This window comes from Dipteris shenzhenensis, chromosome 25 (genome assembly GCF_047967505.1).
Source record: "Dipteris shenzhenensis isolate YYH24624 ecotype China chromosome 25, Dip_SZ_1.0, whole genome shotgun sequence".
In the NCBI taxonomy this organism is placed as follows: Eukaryota; Viridiplantae; Streptophyta; class Polypodiopsida; order Gleicheniales; family Dipteridaceae; genus Dipteris; species Dipteris shenzhenensis.
The window spans coordinates 31,478,241-31,497,860 of NC_141620.1; the positions used below are offsets into that span (position 1 = coordinate 31,478,241).

Genomic DNA, 19,620 nt, shown 5'->3' on the forward strand with positions numbered 1-19,620 from the left:
TATGGTGTGGAATTTATGAGTCTCTTCCATGACATGGAAATGTGATGTGGCATGATGAGTTGGCATTCATGAGGTGGTAGATTGACATGGCAAATTGAGGTGGAGGGATTGGTGATGTGGCAATGTTGACGAGGTATGCCAAGGTGGCAAGGTGTGATGACATGGCTCCAAGAGTCCCTATGATATGGAATGATGAGGTGGCACATGTGGCTGATGTGGCAGCATGTGTGGCAATCTAAGGTGACATGGCAAGGAGTGATGTCACATCTCCTTGATGACATGGCACCATGCAGTCTAACAACGTGGCATGGTTGCAAGGCAAAAATAGATGACTCAGCCTTCCACATGGGCAGGATGCACACTCCAATGGCTTGCCACTAGGGTCGGTGATGCTCCTAGCCTACCTCACCAAGCCTACCTTGTCTTGGTATTAGGCTTGGGTGGCCCTTTTTTCCCCACAAAAGGGAGATTTCTCTCTTGGAGGCCATATTGTACGTTTCCCTTACTCAAATTTAACCAAATTTTTTTCCTCTTATTCATCATGCGGAGGACTAAAAATATTGACATTTTTGAAATGTTTGGTCATGTTTGAGAATTACTAGATTTATTTTTAATATTCTTTGTTGATCCTCTTTGGAGTAAAAGTAAAAATAAAACTTCAATCTTCCTAAATCTAACCGTTGGATTTGGGATTTGATAATTGAACCACACACCCTTATTGCCTACTAACCTTCCACTGAATTGGATTTGCTTAATTATTCAAAATACTAAAAAAATGTGGTGTGCTACTAAAATGCATGTATTTTATGACTTTATTTATTATAAATAATTATTTATAATTAGATAAATCATTCAAATAATTACCAATAAATCAAGTTAAGCTCTACATAATGTAAAGAGACCACCTACAAAGTTTCAATAACATTTAATCTAAAATGAGTGAGAAATTTAGAATTTAATATGACACTCTGTTCGTGACAAAGGTGTGACCGCCCTGGAACCATGCCGTGTGACACAAATAAATTTTTTGTGTGTGCATCGAATTTTCAATTAGACTACACCATTGTGTGCACAATAGCATGTGTGATGTTGTGTCTGAAGACTTCAAAGACTAGATCCATAGGGAAGTGCATGAGATTTGCATTTTTGTGTGCTAAAAAGCTTGTTTTTCCACCTCCTAAGGATTGGGGAGTGAACAAAAAGTGGACACCCTTAGCTTGCTACTTCCCTTAAATTTTGGAGTGATAGGGATAACATTTGTGCTATAAGACATGTGTGTTTCCGTAAAGGTCTATTTTAATATATTTAAAGGTATAGTTAACATAGTTTGTATATTTAATATATAGAATATATTACCGCATGGTGATTTTGATATACCGTACAATAAGTATCTAGTCATTACTTGGTTGTAAAAAGCACAGTTTTGGATGATTTGAACGTTCTTTACATTTTTAAATTCAAAAAGCATTTTTTTAAATTCAAAACTTAAAAAAACAACCTTAGTTTCATGGAATGCAAGAAGATTTAGTAGAGAGGAGGAGGGAATTTGTTAGAAAGGCATGCTGAAAATTGTAAATTTAACAAGTTTAACAAAAAGAAGTAATAGGAAACATTCCAAAATGAGTATATAAGTCTCCACTATAACACTACCCTCTATTTGCATAGTAGTAATAAAACAAAAGGGATAGGTTTTCGGAAGCACTACTCACGATTTTCCAATTCGATCAATTACAAGCTCACGCTATATAGCGCATGTTACACATCGTTTGCAAGCATTGCAAGAAATTTTTAAATCTATGATGACAGCTCGATGACGATTGATTAGACAATCTCCTCACTGGCCTGGTCTTGCTTTGTTATTAGGTTTTTTTCTGCTTGATGGAAATCAACCAAAAATTATGCCCCAGGAAAGAGAATCGACCAACCAATTAGAGAAACAGAAAGCTGAGAATAAGGCGACTAGGAAAACATGTGCACAGTTGCACTTCTCAAGGAGAGACTACAAACTATAGTGAGGAAGAGAAAGACCCAAAATAACAAGAGAGAAGCCAAAAATGTATGGAGTGGCAAAAAACAAAACCAGCATGGACATCTCCACTTTAGATGCAAAGATGTCTCATTGCTATAGCTTGTCCCTAGCGGGGCAGTGCTAACAAAAGAGAGACGGAGCTCTCACTTAGATTTATGAAAGGTTGGGGGGGCTACACTACTAAAGAACACTATGTATCACGTGCCTTTAAGGGGTATTTTACAAACCCTTCCGCTAAAATTCTTCCCCCAACAAAACCGCCCCTCTTTACTTATAAACTAATGTATCCAGTTAACATAAAAAACCCCTCCTTTTTAACGCACATGGTATACTAATATTCTTTGAGATGAATCCCCCAAAGATGGTTGACCCCAACTAAAAACCCATGAATTTATTATGTAGTTTTTTTCCTAGAGTTTCATTCCCTTTAGGTTCATTTAAGTGGTCAAGTGGATTGACATAAAATAAGGGTACGTAGGGAATGTCTTGGAAGTCACCCACTTTTATTTCTAATTTTCTTTGAGTTGAATCCCCCAAAGATGGTTGACCCAAACAAAAAACCCATGAATTTATTATGTACTTTTTTTCCTAGAGTTGCGTGCCCTTTACGTTCATTTAAGTGGTCCACTGGATTGACATAAAATAAGGGTAGGTAGGGAATGTGTTGGAAGTAACCCACTTCTATTTCTAATTTCCTGAATGGTGGGCCCTTTCCCAAGACTAGGAACTTGCTCTTGCCTAAAGGACATACATTTGTTGGAATTTTGAAACAGTGGTGAGCCCACATGAAGACTTTGGACGAGACCTATGTTGGAAATTTCTAAGAGGCAAGGAGACTTTGAACGAGTCAAGTCGCCTACAAGATGGACGGCTAGCCCCAAGGGCTTTCTATATTTCTGCAAAGTTCCATTGTTCATTACAAACTCCTTTTTTCCGCGCAAAGTTCCTTAGTTTAGCTATGGCGCAAACAATAGCTCTTAGCTTCAACGTTGCTTGGGTGCTCATGTTGGTGCAATTAGCCTTCTTCTTCCACCACGTCCAAGGTTCATCTTTCTCCGACATCTCCTCCTCAATCCGATATTTAGAGTGCTTGCTGCAACATTTCATTAACATTCAGCCGTACTCGGTCTGCTCTTAAGCTCATCTTCTCATGATCTCGAGTCAGCCTCAGTTGCTGCTACTTCTTTGACTTACGCTACTCACGAATTAGCAGTACTTGATCTCGGGAGTTTAGTTTCATAGTAGGGCGTGCCTTTCAGTGTGATCTCTTAGGTGTGATGTCTTAGGATCAGAGCTTGATTATGTTGCCGGATGCACTTCTGATGGTGTGCTCTTTTGCCATAATTTGCGGTCCAATTCGTTGGATTGTTTTCCTTGCTTGATGCGATTCGATCACCTCTTGCGACAATTTGACTTCCTGGCATTATTTGGGCCTGATCCAATAACCTTGCCAGAGTTCGAGATGCAGTTCATTGTGTTGTTTGCGTTGCATATCCAAAACATTGGGAGGAGCAGTTTCTTGCATAGTTTTCGTTGCCCGATTTAAAATATAGCGACTGTATGCGGAGCAATTCGAGGAGCAGGTCACTACATAGCTAGCAGTTTCTGCATAATTTTCACAGCCTGATAAAAAACATTTCAATTTGCTACCGTTTGTGCATTGCTGCATATCCAAATCATTCAGATAGTGCAGGAGCAGTTTCTTGGCACATAGTTTTCCTTGCCCGAATCCCGATCCAAAACGTTGCCTACTGTTTCCGCAGGATTCGGCAGGAATTCGAGGAAGAGTTCACTTCATAATTAATTCCAGGAGCTGTTCACTTTATAGTTTTCATTGCCTGATCCAAAACCTTGCTACCGTTTGTGCAGGTAGTACTGCCAGACGTCTGGCTCAAGCAATGGCACCTAAGTCAAGCGCTAGCAGCGGTGCGGTTTTCAGAGAATACATCGGCGGTGGAGGTGCTGCTTTAACCGACGTTCCCATCAACACATCGGTTGAATTCCACTTCATCCTCGCCTTCGCCGTAGACCAGGCCCCCCCCAACTCGTCCTTGCCAGCCGGCCCAACTAACGGCAACTTCTCTGCGTTCTGGCAGCCGCGCATATCGCCCTCTAACGTCAGAGCCATTAAGGCAAGCTTTGCCAATGTCAAGGTCGCCATGAGCCTCGGTGGAGCCGGTCCGGTCTTCAAACCTACCACTGTGTCCTCCTGGGTCAATAACGCGGTTGCGTCGCTCTCCACGATAATCACAGACTACTCTCTTGACGGAATCGACATCGACTACGAGAGCTTCGACCCCAGCGCTACGGTCGACGACTTTGTCTCCTGTATAGGTGAATTGATCACTCAGTTGAAGAACAAGAACCTGATCTCGATGGCATCAATAGCTCCCTTTCCCGGCACCGACAGCTACTACATGCAGCTCTGGTCTCAATACAGCAGCGTGATCGACTACGTCAATTACCAATTCTACTCCGAAGGAGACATGTCTGTCTCGGAATACTTGAGCGTCTACGACGGAGCCAAGGGCATGTACTCAGGCGGGAAGGTAATACCCAGCTTTGAAACCATAAACAATGGCACAGCTATCGTGCCATCCACTGGGTTACAAGGTTGTCAACAGATCAAGCAGGAAGGTGACCTGCAGGGCATCTTCATCTGGAGCGCAGACCAATCCTACAAAGATTTCCAATACGAACAGCAAGCTCAGTCGCTTCTGGCTTCCTGACTCAACCCATCTATATTTGCTGAACGATCTGTCCTGCCTGAATCGATAGCAAGCCCATTATAAAGGATCTATCCGTCCTTAATACCTTTAGAAATTACATTTCCCATTCGTTGGGATCATATTTTATTATAGCGCCATCCATTGCGTGAATGAAAGACGAGAGTTAAAATTGCGCACACAAAAGTCGTTCTTGTTGCAGAAATTGAGGCCTCGAAACTTCTTATCGTATATTTTCTTATCTTTCTACTCCTTTAATCTCCTTTAAGGAAAGTTTTAGAATTAGGAGAAGCCACGTGGAAGGGATTTGGAGGCTTGAGGAAGAATTCTGGTGGAGGAGGGAAGTTCGAGGAGGAGAGGGAGGATAAGGAAAAGGTTGGAGCACCATGTGGGAAAGCGGCACAACGGGGCAGACTGCGCAGAGGGTAGAGGGCTGAGGTCTGGCCAGACACATGGCAGCGCAACAGAGCCACATGGTGCAACAACAGAGTCACATGGCATTGGGAGGGCATAGTGCCTAGGCTAGAGGGGCCACGTGGCAGAGCAACGAGTGTCACATGGCATAGAGACAGAGCCAAATAGAGCCACATGGCACGGTAAGTTCGTGAACGCACAGGCAAGTGGCACATGAGCGCTATGTGGTGCAGTCGAAAAGAGGAGCATAGGACCAGATGGGTGGAAGCGGGGCAGATCATGCACAATGTGGACTTCTTCCTATAGGAATGATCCATGTCACAACAAAGATGGATGTGTTCAACTTTGGGGTGGTATGGATGGGTCTCATCACTGGTGGAGGAGAGGCAGTTTTCAAAATGCTTGCATTTGGTCAGCTGGTTCTATCGATTAATGGTCAATAAGGAGGCACTCCTCAGATTGGTACATTTTGTGGCTAAGGTGGGCGATGAGACAACCCAAAGCATCTTCACAATTGCTTAAGGAGTTAACCATTGCATAGGCTGAGAGCCTTACCAACGCCTTGACATGAGCCATGCTACAAATGTGCTCTCTCATTTGGTGGAACAGTGAAAGCCCATAGCTAGCGATGGAGAGGAAGAAGAGGGAATCAATTTGGATAAGACTCTTCCTAAAGCTCTCATGAAATGGTAGGCCGTTGAAGACTCCATATTATAATGAAATACACTTTGGCATACATGTTTCGTGCATGATTGTTGATGCAAAACATTAGGCTTTGTTGACACATTTGCATTTGATTGGATCAAATTGTGTACACTCATAACTTTTTTTAAATGAAGAAACAAATATATTTGCACTTCTAAATTTGAGTGTTTGTGTGAATGTGTGCATGTGTGTACATGTGTGTGATGGGAATTGTCACAACAGAGAATTCATTTGTGTATGAGAGAGAGAGAGAGAGAGAGAGGGAGAGAGTATTTAACAAGAATGTGTGCATGTAAACATGAGAAAGAGAGGGGGGAGGTTATCTCCTATGTTTACATGTCAACATGTATGAGGAAGAGAGGGAGCATGGGTGTGGAATGGAGAGACAAATATTATATGTGCACTAAGAGATAGAGTGTGTGTGTAATTTTATTTATATCTATATGTATACACACACACACACAGTGAGAGAGAGAGAGAGGGGGGGGGGAGAGGGTATTTCTTGTGAAAAAACTTTGCCCCTAAATCAACATCACATGGGCCCTGATTTAGCTAAATCATTGAGTAAACTAAATAGAGCCAATCCAAATAGTGCCTACGATGGAAGAGGCCTTGAAACTTGAAATTTTATTTCTTGAAATTGAGGACATATTAAGATCCCACCTTGAGACCCAGTGGGGTGTGTCTCTCGTGTGTCTCTGACCCGTCATAGAGGGGTCATGCTACTCGTATTTCTTTAAGGGAAGGGCACCACTTGGAGAGCAATGGTAGCATCCTTCCTTGCACTCTCAGGCCAACTAGTGGCATCCCTGTGCATGCCCACTCGCTCCTTTTGTTACTCTAGTCATCCTCGCCTCCCTGTAAATGCTTTTGTAAAAGCCCCCCCCCCTTCTCTCTCTCTCTCTAACACCATTGCAGATTATTTGGGTAATATTTCCTCTTTAGGAGAAACATTTGGAATCTTTGAGACAGAGGGTCCCTATGGGCTCCATGTGGGGAGACTCTTGACTTTCTCAATATTTTAAGAGTCTTGAGCATCTTGTGATGGGACACATGGCAAGAGTAGCCAAAAAGGGCATGGATGGTGACATATGGGCTTATGTGATTGATGGGAAAAAGAATCTACAGGTAGTAATTGTAAATGGGTGAAGAAGGGTGACAAAATCTCTATAAAAGGAGCTCTCCTCTCTCTTGTTCATCAATCTCTTTCACCATTAGGCCTCATGTTGCTGTAGTTCTAGTCTCCCCAAGCCTCTTCCATGAGCCTTCTCTCTCTCTTGTAGATATTCTCTCTTAGGGGGGTCACTATATATAAACCCTCTATACCACGTGCGTTCAAGGCCTATTTCTAAAATCCCTTATCTGTAAATTTTTCATTAATAAAATGTACCCCTTTTCTATACAAATCTATAAATTTTTTTAAAAACTATTTTAAATAGTCCATTATGTATATTTATTTCTATAAATTTTAGAAATAAAAAATATCCTTCTGTTGAACTCACGTGATAGAGTTACATATGATGAGTGACCCCCCTGAGTATTCTCTTATGTAGACTCTTGAGTCCATCTCTCTCTAATTTATCGTTTCTCTATGAGTAGTCTTGGAGCTTCCGCTCCCTCTTGTATGTATAAAAACTCTTCTTCTCCCTTGTGTTTGTAGTGTTTTGAGTTGCATTGGAGTGGATTCTCACTCTATTGGTAATGAGGGTCACTTCAGGTTCTCTCTCTTGAGTGTCTCTTCCCTTTTCTTTCTTTCAAAGCCTTAAAAGTCCTTTCTATTCGGCCACTCACTGTGCACACATGGTCCATCTGTTTCTCGAGCCACCATGCAAACTTATTCTCCTCTTCTAGCAAAATCTATGAGGGGTGGATCCTTGATGAAGGTGGAGTCTTGAGGGAGCATCCTGCTCAGGCGAAATTAGCATGGGTGGAGGGCAGTTTTCATGATAGTTTGACCCCCTGTTAGTTTTTTGGCCAACCAGCCCATGGGATTTGGTGATTGAAGAACCTGCTTTGCAAGACCATTGTACAGATTATAATGAAGGACTTTTCAACCACATAATGCTTAAATTTCTCAATGTAGAACACCAAAGACAAGGCATGCTTGTCAGCCTCAGAGTAGTGTCATTCAATTTCGAGGAATTACAATCAAGAAGCAAATTGAACGGGATAGATGAACCGATCCTCCCCTTGCTGGAGAAGAATACCCACCAAAGTGAGCTCACAAAACCCAACATTGATATAGAAAATCTTTGACCAATCAGGATTGCATAGAATGGGTTCTGAAGCCAAAGCACTCTTGATTTGTACAAACCCATGATCACAATCCTGAATCCTAAGAGAAATCAGCTCCATCTTTTAATAGAGTAGTCATGGGTCGCGCCAAAGTAGCGTATTGATCAAGCAATGAAGTGGTGATAGTATCCTACTAGATTGACAAATGAATGTACCTGATGTTTGGTTGTTGGCGGGGAGAGTTGGAGGATAGCTTCTACCTTCTCAAGGTTAGGCTTGATGCCCTCGGATGAGACAATATATCCCAGTAACCTCCCTTGAGTGGCTCCAATGGTGCATTTATCAAGGTTGAGACTGCCATTCACATCATCGACACTTTGGAAGGCCAACCTAACTTCATGACGTGCTTCTTACGTGCTGAGAATATACAAAAATCATCTAAAAACACCTCCAAGAAAACCCCAAAACAAACACCATCTACATAAATCTTTGAAAGGTAGCAGAAGCATTGGTGAGGCCAAATGGCATTACTTTGAATGCAAATGTCCCCCAGGGTGTGGCAAATGTGGTTTTGAGCACATCCTCCTCGGCAATTTTGATTTGATAAAACCCAGAGTAACCATCACAGAAAGTATACATCTCATGACCACTTACCTTCTCAAGATTGAGGTCTTGAAAGGGTAGCTCTAGGATGATGGTCCCTCTTGGTGGCTGCATTGAGTTTCTTATAATCGATGTAGACCTGCCACTTGTTGTTTTTCTTTGGGGTTACTGCCATTGGTGAAACCCATTCAGTATTGTGAACTGAAACAATAAACCCAGCTTCCTCAAGCTTCTACAACTCTGAGTGCAAAGCGTCGGTCTATAGGGGCCCTAATCTCCGATACTTCTAAACCACTGGCTTAGCATCATCAGGCTTCAGCTCTATCTTGTGTTCTATGGCAGTCACAAGGCGAAGGTGGTGGTAGCTAGTTGCGAAGAGGTCAAGGAAACCTTTGAACATTTATAGGAACTCATCTTTCTCACTCAGAGTGAGGTCTAGAGAAAGCATAGATTCAAGTTGTTGAGGAGACCAGCTGTTACCTTTTTCGCAGGTGGCGGGGTCGGAGACACCCCCATCATGTAAACTTCTTCCTCTGAGAGCTCCTCCCCCCCGTCTGAATCTTCCATTGACTCAGACACCGAGGATGAGTGAGTATCACTGTCTTGCTCCTCTTCTTCTTTTGGTTCAGTGGCACCTGGTTGCACCAGGATCTTCTCCTTTGAAGCACCAAAAGACTGGTGTCCCGTCTTCCAATAACTGACTGCATCACTCTTTCTCAACCACGGTCTCCCAAGTATGGCTGGGTAACTCCAGCCTGTATCTTCAATGTCCACTATATAGAAATTGATAGTGGTGGTGGTCAACCCATTGATAGTGATGGGCAAATCCTCAATGACTCCTAGGGTGGCAAGTCATCGACCATCTGCTACCTTGATTCATGTGGAGGAACACCTTGTGCATTTCAAATTCAATTTCTTTATGATACGGGGCACCATGATATTACATGTGGCTCCCCCATCAATACACACACTTTTGATACGGCAATTATCTATGCTGACATCTACTATATGTGGGTGTCGATCAACATCTTCAGAGATAGAAGAAATCTCTCGTACCTTTCCCTTTTTCTTGCTCCTCCTTGTTGAGAGCCCTTGCTGCAGCTCACGTCTCACCTTAGGGCTTAATGCTATTAGTTGAGGAAGCGTGATGCTCAAAGACCGATGAGCAAGGTCTTGAATGATCGAATAGTCTTCTTGCCCTGAGCAATAGGAAAATTCGAGGGCGACCACTTTCTCTTGCGAGATCTTTTAGCCTTCTCTGTTGGTGGGTATGTCATCTCAGCATCTGGGGGCTCTGAGAAGGACACCTTTTTGGGGGCAGCCCGGTTGGAGAGGGGTCCGAGGTGGTATGACTTCTCTTCTCGAGGTCAAGGACCTCTACATCAGAATCCTTGGTGCCTGATTCACCTAAGTTTTTAATTGGAAAGTCATTATTTGAAAGAGATGGTCTAAGTTTCTATTTATATTACAATTATTCATATTCATTATGTTTGAATAACTATTTAAACACTGTAAGGAATTGTGAGGTTTAGACTTTGAAATTTACTCCTCTGTTGTCTTCGCTCATAACTTTGAAATCCATTACTTACAGAATCCAGTCTTAGTATCTAAGCAATCTAGCCTCAGGAGCACTATGGTCTCTTGACACAGTCTTCGATTCCCTTGGAAAAACACTCAAAGAAATTAAGTTGTGCAATACATAGTATGTAAGCGATCTAGCCTCGAGAGCACTCTAGTCTCTTGATATGGTTTGCAATTCCCATGGAAGAATGCTTAGAGAATCAAGTCATGCAATGTATAGTATGTAAGCAATCTAGCCTCAAGAGCACTGTGGTCTCTTGTCACGGTCTACAATTCCCTTGGAAGAATGCTTAGAGAATCAAGTCATGCGATGTACAATATTATGTAAGTAATCTAGACTCAGGTGCACTCCGATCTTGACATAGTCTGCAATTCCCATGGAAGAACGCTTAGAGAATCATGTTGTGCAATGTATAGTATGTAAGCAATGTAGCCTCAGGAGCACTTTGGTCTCTTAACACAGTCTACAATTCCTCTAGCATTATGCTTAGAGAATCAGGTCATGCAATGTATACTATGTAAGCAATCTAGCCTCAAGAGCACTCCGGTCTCTCGACATGGTCTGCAATTCCCTTGGCAGAATGCTTACGGTCATGCAATGTATAGTATGTAAGCAATCTAGCCTCAAGAGCACTCTGGTCTCTTTCCATGGTTTGCAATTCCACTGGTAGAATGCTTAGAGAATCAGGTCATGCAATGTATAGTATGTAAGAAATCTAGCCTCGAGAGCAATTTGGTCTCTTGACATGATTTGCAATTGCTCTGGAAGAATGCTTAGAAAGTTGTGCAATGTATTATATGTAAGCAATCTAAGCAGGAGCACTCTGGTCTCTTGACACAGTGTACAATTCCCATGGTAAAATACTTAGAAAATTAGGTCATGCACTCCGGTTCTCTTGACACGGTCTACAATTCTCCTGGTAGAATGCTCACAACTTGGGGGGGTCACTATGTATAAACACTCTATATCACGTGCATTCGAGGCTTATTTGTAAAATCCCTCATCCATAGATTTTTCATTAATATAATGTACCCTTTTTCTATACAAATCTGTAATTTTTTAAAAAATCATTTTAAATACTCCCTTATGTAAGTTAAATTCAGTAAAATTTTGAAATTAAAGGTATCCTTCTATTGAACTCACATGATAGGGTTACATAAGATGAGTGACCCCCCCGAGGCTCACAAGAATCAAGTCACGCAATGCGTAGTATCTAAGCAATCTAGCCTTAGGAGCACTTTGGTCTCTTAACATCGTTTGCAAAAGTCGTGCAATGCATAGTAATGTAAGTATATCTAATTCCATTACTTCTATAAAATTCAAGCTCACTAATGTGTGTATATCTATTGTATATGTGCTCAATAGATTTCTAGTAATGATGATGGCTCTGTATTATGTGGTCTCAATCTAAGAAGTGTCTGATGGGAAACTGATTAAACCACCTCTATGCTATCCTTACTATTGTCCATAAAAGGTAGTCCATTTTCTCATCCTTCATTATAGCTCCATTAATGACACACACTAAAAGAAATATCTCCACATGGCTTTACAAATATTCATCCTCCACTCCTCTAAAGTGTTGGACCTTCACCTTGCCACCTTATGGGTTCTGTATTGCAATCTTTTTGGCTCCTTACATTTTTGTCTCTTGGGTGTTGCCCTTTGATCGCCAGGTAGGCTTATGGATTGAGTGTGTTTTTGGCTTGAACTTCACAATCTTTTAGATTCTACATTTGTGATTACTCATGGTCGTGTGCATGCATAAACCCTAGGCTTCTTTTGCCTTCCTCTATCTAGCACATCACTCTCAAGTGTGACTCAGTGTTCTTTCTTGATTCCTCCCATCTAGTATGTCACTTATGATCGCGAACATACATCTAGACCAAGTCCAGACGTAGGGGTTCTCCTTCATTCCCCTAATCTAGCAGATCACTCATGATTGGACCCACATCTAGTATGTCTCTCATGATGATCAAATAAAAATTAAGTCATAGGTATTTGCCTTCATTATTCTGATCTCGCACATCAGTCAATGATTGGAAACATATCTAAATGTAGGGCTTCTATGTCATTTCTCTAATCTAGCATGTCACTCAATATTGGATGCACATCTAGGCTTGGGACTTGACCTAGCTGCTTAAGCTTGCTACATGGTCACAAATATCAAATTGTATAGTTGAGAGAGAGAGAGAGAGAGAGAGAGAGAGAGAGAGAGAGTATCTTACAAAAGCAACTAATTTTGTTTCATGTGCAGAAGGTAACATGGAAAAGATGGTCATAAAAAATGCATACTATATGAATATAGATTCAAGGATGGAATGAAAAAAATACTCTAGAGCATCTCTAGAAAAAACAAAGATTCTAGAGAAGCAACAGATTCATTGACAAGAGAAAGAGTATGTGCTAGGTGAAGGCTCATATGGAAAGGTGATGAAAGATAACATCATTGATGTATACTGCTTTGATCCAAAAGATACATTTGCCATTAAGATTCATAAGGCATTTGAAAAGCCAAGTGAAAGTGAAAAGAGAAGGTGCATGAGAGAGTCAATGGCAAACATTGAAAAATGCAAGCCCAATTACCTCATAGAGGACTTATTCGCATGATTGCTCATGTGATAAATACTCCAAGATTGGTATACCAGTATTGGAATGGAGAGACATTGGAGAAATGGTCAAGGTTAAATGCTATGAAATCAGTCTATGTGGGAGAGGAGCTAAACTAGTTACTTCGTGTATGTGCTCATGCCATAAATCTAGCTGGTACTGGGACCTTAAAATATTTGCATGGAAAATATCTTTTGCATAATGACTTGCATCCTTCGACCATAATGCTTCACTTTGATAGAGAGTCTGATAAGGTTTTCATAGGATTATTGATTGGGGCTTAAGCAACCGTGATAAATATGTTACTGATGGCAAGGATCGATGTGACTCTCAATTCACAAAGCGATGCATGTGAAGAACGTGGTTGGCTCCTGAGTTGTATACTTTCCATTTGCAAAGTTTTCCAAGGAAACTGATATTAATGCTACAGCTTTTTCATTGGCGAAGTTGTATTGGCTAGCATACAAGTATTTGTTCACATCCAAGATGCAACTAAGTTGGATCACTTAAAGCATTGGTAAAAAAGATAGAGGAAATGAGAAATCATATTCCTAAAGCTAGACCTATTGCAACTGATGTTACTCATACATTTCAAGTTATATTCAAAGAGACATGTGAAAGTGCATTACAACATAATGCATTGTAACCCTTTGTATTCAACTTTGATAAGTGCACTACACTTTCTATATAATATTCCAAAGATTTATGATTTTCTTTCTAGTACATGATCTATGTATGTATATAGAAAACATGTCAACTTTTTTAATTTATTCTTTCAAATGACTTGTTAATATCTTTTATGTAATATTAGTGTTGATACGAGCAAGAATTAGAAGGCATATCATTATTTGTGTTGATATAGAATTTGTAAAATACTTTATTTTTCTCTCCTTTTGAACTAGGAGATTGATCTTCAATAAATGCAATTGGCTCATTAATTTGTTTGGCCATGGTTTTGACATAGTGGGCACTCAATATCCGTCTCTTTTTTTTTGTAGTAATTTAGATTCTTGAATACAATTTTGAATTTAAAAGTTATGAGATTATTTATTTATTTTCTTTTATTTTGATTAGGTATACTATTGATCATATCATGGCTGCAAAGACTCACATAAAGGTGTTTGACTATGGATCATCTAAGAAGAAGCTTTTGGGTTATGTTAGAGTACTTAGTGAGTCTACCTATAGCATTATACATAAGAAGATTATGAAGATGCAATCATTGATGTTCCTTTTCATTTTTTAATCAAATATGACAATGATGATGAAGGTTGAATTCTAAATACAACACAAGAAGAACATTGGAATGTTGAAGAGGATATGTGTGTTGGTATAAAAAGGGCTCTAAGTACGATTTTCGATGAGATCACACCATCAAAACGTGTTTGCGAAACATTATATAATATTCATAAAGAATATAATATTGTAAATATTGATGAAGGAGGTGAGCATGTTTCTTGTAATCTTGGTATAAACATGCACAAAAGTAAACTTTATCGAGGTCTATTCTTGAAGATTGGGAGAGTCATTTTGAAAAAGTTCACAAAAAAATGAGGTAGTGTAAGACACCTAGAGATGACAAATTTGAGCTCTGCACAAAGGATCTTAATGGAAAGCCTAAAGTTCGAGTATGTGTGAAGAATGTGGAATTCCATATGGATTAGGATCCATTGAAGGCAAGAAATCAACTTACACTTTCTTGTCTAATTTTTCAAGAACCCATATTCTAGAAAGCCAGAAACATGAAAAAAGATATGTTGCTAATCGAGGATTTATCACCGAAGAAGCATCTCTTCCAAAAGATAGCATGAAGGATGACCAAGACTATTTTGATGATGCAACAATGATTCTTGATGCTATTGAGGAAATTTTATTGAGGAAATGTACACTTTCAATAATTCTCATGAAGGTAATCTCCACTACAAGCAATAGAGCTTATGTTTTTAGTTTGCATAACTACGATCATTCAAGGTGATATGGGTCTTACTTATGTTAGAATTTTCATAAATAGGGTCAAAAAGATATTCTTCTAAAACTTTTCATTATCGAGTATGGTGCAAGAGAAAAGTTTGAGATTTTTGAAGCAACTTTGAATGACTACTATAAGGATAAAAATGTTGTAAGAGTGGCATGTGGATATGATGGAAAATGGTTGTTTTTGTGCCCTCGAGGTTCAAAATTTTCATTATCGAGTATGGTGTAGGAGCAAAGTTTGAGATTGTTGAAGCAACTTTGAATGAATACAAGGATAAAAATGTTGTAAGAGTGGCATGTGGATATGATGGAAAATGGTTGTTTTTGTGCCCTCAAGGTTCAGATCTACAAACTATTTTATGAGAACATATAAAAGGAAAATCTCACATGATCACTTCTTCCAACAAGAAATCAATGGAGCCATGTTCTATATTATCAAGGGTTGTTGGCCGACCTAGGAAGCATTCTGACAAAGGTCCATGAGAAACATCATTGGGAAGGTTCCTTGTACCAACAAAGGAGTCAAAAGTGTTTCAACCAAAATGTGGTGAGACAGAAGCTCTTTCTACTTGGCTGAGTCATTCTTATACTCATCGTCAAATTTGAATTTGTTATGTTGGGGATTATGGAAAGCTGATGTTCAAGTCAATGATTGTGAAATGAATATTAAGTCATTTTTTATGGATCAAAATGTGGGACATGAATGGTTTTGTGAACCATATACAAAGGCCACTTTATATGATGGGAATATGGAATACAAGGTAGATGGATCCTTCAGGCACATAAATTGTCTTCGTATAGCAAGCATTGAAGTTTCGTTTCAAGGTCTCTCATGTGAACATTGTAAAAAAATTTGAGGTTGGTCTGATTTTCGTATGAGATTATATAGAGAGAATCTTATCGTTCAAAAGAGAGGAACTAGGAAAAGAGGCAAAGGAAGGTGGGTAGATTACCTTACAATTGAAGAGCTTAAAAATGCCACTTTTTCTCATGTAGGAAAAGTTTGAATGAAGAAAAAAGAAAGATGTGGTGGGCAATATAAAAAATTGTAATGCTGTCAGTTAGAGTCATAATTAAGTTTAGATTGTATAAATAGGAAAGATGTTCGACGATTTTGCAACAACATAATTGAAGCTCATAGACAAGGAAAGTTTGGTGGAAATCAGCCTTGTGGGAGTTTTTTCATGTTACAGTCAAAGCAAGGACAGAGGTTTAGTGAGTCTACAAAAACCATATATGAAGTTACTAAACTATGGGTGGTCCACATCTATATGACTTCTTGAGTATAAACCTTGGAGGTCCATCTTTGTCTACCACTAGAAGACAAGGAACAAAAGAAATTGGATTTATTTGTGATGAGCACGAATACATATTCGATGCTGTTGGGAAGATCTAAATGGATGCAAAGAAAAGATATGGTGTGATTTGTATAGTTCCATTTGTCATAGTGGAAGATGAGACAACCATTAAGTGTGGAATAAGGTAATTTTAGCTCTCTATGCATTCTATTTTCTCGGGGGATTCACCTCCCAAAATTTTAGTGTACCATGTGCATTCAAAAGGAGGGGTATTTTAATTCCACTTTTGGAAAAAATTTAATAGGTTTACGATAATAGAAGGGGGTTTTTTATTCAACTTTAGAAAAAAACCCATTAGTTTATAAGTATAGAGGGGTGGTTTTATTGGGAGAAAAAAATTAGTTGAGGGGTTGTTTTGATACCCCTTGAATGCACATAATACTTAGGATTTCTTAGTGATGCACCCCCTGAGTCTATGTTTATCTATATCATCAAGATATTTATAATTGCTATGTTTTAAAACTTCTTAAGAATATAAGGAAGTTATTAAACTCTATAGATATCATGCTGTGTAGATGGAATGCAAAAGATGACACTCTTATTGGGTTTTGTGGAAAGAAAGGAGAATCTCATCAATGCTCATCAAATGACTCCATTGTTGTTGGTGAAGGCTCACAAGGATTCTCAAATATTATAGATACATTTCAAAATCATATCATAGGTCATTATGCTAGACATTTGATTGTTATTCTCTTCATGATCTTCTTTCAAGATTGGATTTGGTTGTGCATTGCACTTGCAATTGTTTTGATAGTGATTTTGTAAGGAACCAATGGAATCTTTTGGAGAAATTGTGGAATGAAAACCTAAAAGATAAAGTTGGACCCATAATTGGACATCCTTTAGATGAAGATAGTAGAAGACAGAAGTTGATGCTTGAAGACCATTGGGAGAAAAGCGAATAGCCTTTTGCTATCAATTGATGTGGATGGAATTTGAGAGCAAAACTTGTAGGAGGAAATGTGTATGCCTTCATGATCAAGACTTTGTACACTGTGGAAAGAAACTTACAAGTCCACCTGATAGTCATACTTGACAACTAGCAATTGGATGTGTTTGGATCACACTAAATCATGTATCTATTATTTACAATTCTTTTTCAATTGAGGAGCACAAGCTACGAGATGGAGATATTCAAAGGAATGATCGACAGAATTTGGAAGTAGCTCAAAGGATTGCAAGTGGACAAGTATAGAAATATTTGAGAAAACATTAAAAAAAGGAAGAAGTATGAAGGGGACTGAGGCCTATTTGATGATTGTTGCTAATTATATTGATATTTTCTTGTCACCATATTTGATCTTGAAGGAGCATGTGGTGCTTAGCTAAGGTAGTTTTCTTTTTCAAAATTTGGCAATTATGGATTCATCACCATCCAACATACACCTTGAAAAAAAAATTTAGCAGTAAGGAGGATTATACGGACTGCATACTTTCTTGTCACTTTGTTGTATTTCTCATAAAGATGTTTCGATTTTTTTATCCTAATATGAAGTGTACACTACATCTTACTCATTTTGATGCTACTAAAATCTATTTTAGTAAAGTTGGAGGCATGATTTGACAAGAAAGATCATTTTGATCACAATAATCCAACTGTGAGGAGAGAAGATTGGTATCCGAAGCACTTGCTCGGCTATCTTGTGTGAAGTTAGCCATGACTCCACAATCATACGTGACTCTCTTTGAATCGATGCGTTCCACGCGAAAATGTCGTCCATATGACCATAATGCACTGTACTTTTTGTACTGTAAAAGAGCATCATTAAAACAATGAAGATGCACCTATTTTATAGCATATATTGCCACAAATAATTACTTAATTACGTCAAGAGATAAGAAACTTACATGCACCATACATCCAGATGATAACTCCCGCTCGCGCTCGTTTATTGTCTCTCCATCACGTTCGGCTTTATGTACAGCTAGTTGTAGCCAATCAAGTGACATGTGAGTAGGGAGAAGAGCCAGATCTCGTGGATATGGTTGTGATCGCCTGTGCATTACTCTGAATCTCGTCCAAGCTTGCGGCATATCAGGATCCGTGGATGCAAGAAACTCTGTGATATATACTAATGACTCTTGCACAAGCCATCCCTCTGCCATGCTTGCTTCTGGTCTTGCTCTTTGTCTTACAAACCCCTTTAAAGTTTTCATAAACCGCTCGAGAAAAAACATCCATCGATTATGAACGGTACCTGCTATAGCCACCTCATCAACTATGTGCACAAGCAAGTGGACTTGAGTTGTCATAATGCTTGAGGGAAAGTGCTTCTCAAGCAAGCATACGGCTTCGATGGATTCCACCCTAGCCTTCTCGATGCTCGATATAGAGATCTCTTTTTGAGATATCCACCTATTTCACATGTCCATGCATATGTAAGATATTTGAGATATCCACCTATTTCACATGTCCATGAAGAAAATACATAATGCGAATTGATAGTAAGCATACCTCACAATACCACAAATCTTGAATATAGCATTTCTAACATCTTCTTGTAAGCACCCTTTTATTGTAATTGGAAGGATGAACCATCAAAGCAACAATGAAATCATGTCAACAATATAACATAATAATAATTACGCTAATGCATCACTATTATCGGTACACTAATTCTACTTAGAATACCTGTAAGACCTTGTGCCAATCATGGGACTTGAGGCCACTAAGCTTATTGTCCTTTGAAAATGCTCCTTTCAAGCAACGCATGTACCCTGTCGGTGTTTGAAAAGAGGCAATGTCTGCCTTGATCGCTGCCTCCTCCCTCATTGAGAGGATCCACGCTACTTTCGGGAGGACAACTTTTCCTGAAGCATGCACTTAGGGCCACAAACAAGACATCCTATTCATAGCACGCAAGTCTTCTCGCACTCCTCTCGAGTCCTTGGAACCAACCAAGTGTGGCCAAATGGTAGCCCCCACATTCTTAAAGATATGCATGGGATCCAAGAGATGATTGATTTGTAACTGACCCCAATAAGGAAGCTCGTGAAAGATCGATAGCCTCTTCATACCAGGAGGAGGTTCCTCTCCATTCTCCCTCCAAGCTTGAATCCAATCACTTGCTTTCAAATATGATGGTGGTGGATGAAGCTGACCTCCACGTGCGAGATGGTCGAGCGGAAGGTATCGAGCATGACCTTCATAAACATTTTTCCTCATATGTTTGGAGTAGCGTGCAAGCGATTTCAGAGCGGGTCCACAAACAGGACAAGCATGGTACCCACTTGTAACAAGTCCTGCACGCGTGCATGAATATGTTAGTACAAGAAATGCGTGCAAAAGAGAGTAAAAAAAGCATAATCCCTCATTGTACATGTAAAGACATAACCACGTACCTGTGCACTCTCCATATCCTAGGTAGTCATGCATGGTCCACATCA

The 19,620-nt window shown here is 39.7% G+C and overlaps 1 protein-coding gene across 1 annotated transcript; it reads left to right on the plus strand.

Annotated features, from left to right (window-relative positions):
* The first annotated feature begins 2,936 nt into the window (after positions 1–2,936).
* Positions 2,937–4,996, plus strand: LOC147885752 (chitinase 2-like). Its single transcript, XM_087396852.1, has 2 exons — positions 2,937–3,072; positions 3,899–4,996. Exons 1-2 carry the CDS (start codon positions 2,988–2,990, stop codon positions 4,756–4,758), a joined length of 945 nt encoding a protein of 314 aa, XP_087252978.1. The 5' UTR covers positions 2,937–2,987; the 3' UTR covers positions 4,759–4,996.
* The last annotated feature ends 14,624 nt before the right edge of the window (positions 4,997–19,620 follow it).

Excerpts from the sequence above, each read along its gene's own strand:
- LOC147885752 (XM_087396852.1), top strand. The coding sequence starts at position 2,988 with ATGGCGCAAACAATAGCTCTTAGCTTCAACGTTGCTTGGGTGCTCATG. Across the intron at positions 3,073-3,898 it reads CTTCTTCCACCACGTCCAAG|GTAGTACTGCCAGACGTCTG; the intron begins GTTCATCTTTCT and ends CCGTTTGTGCAG.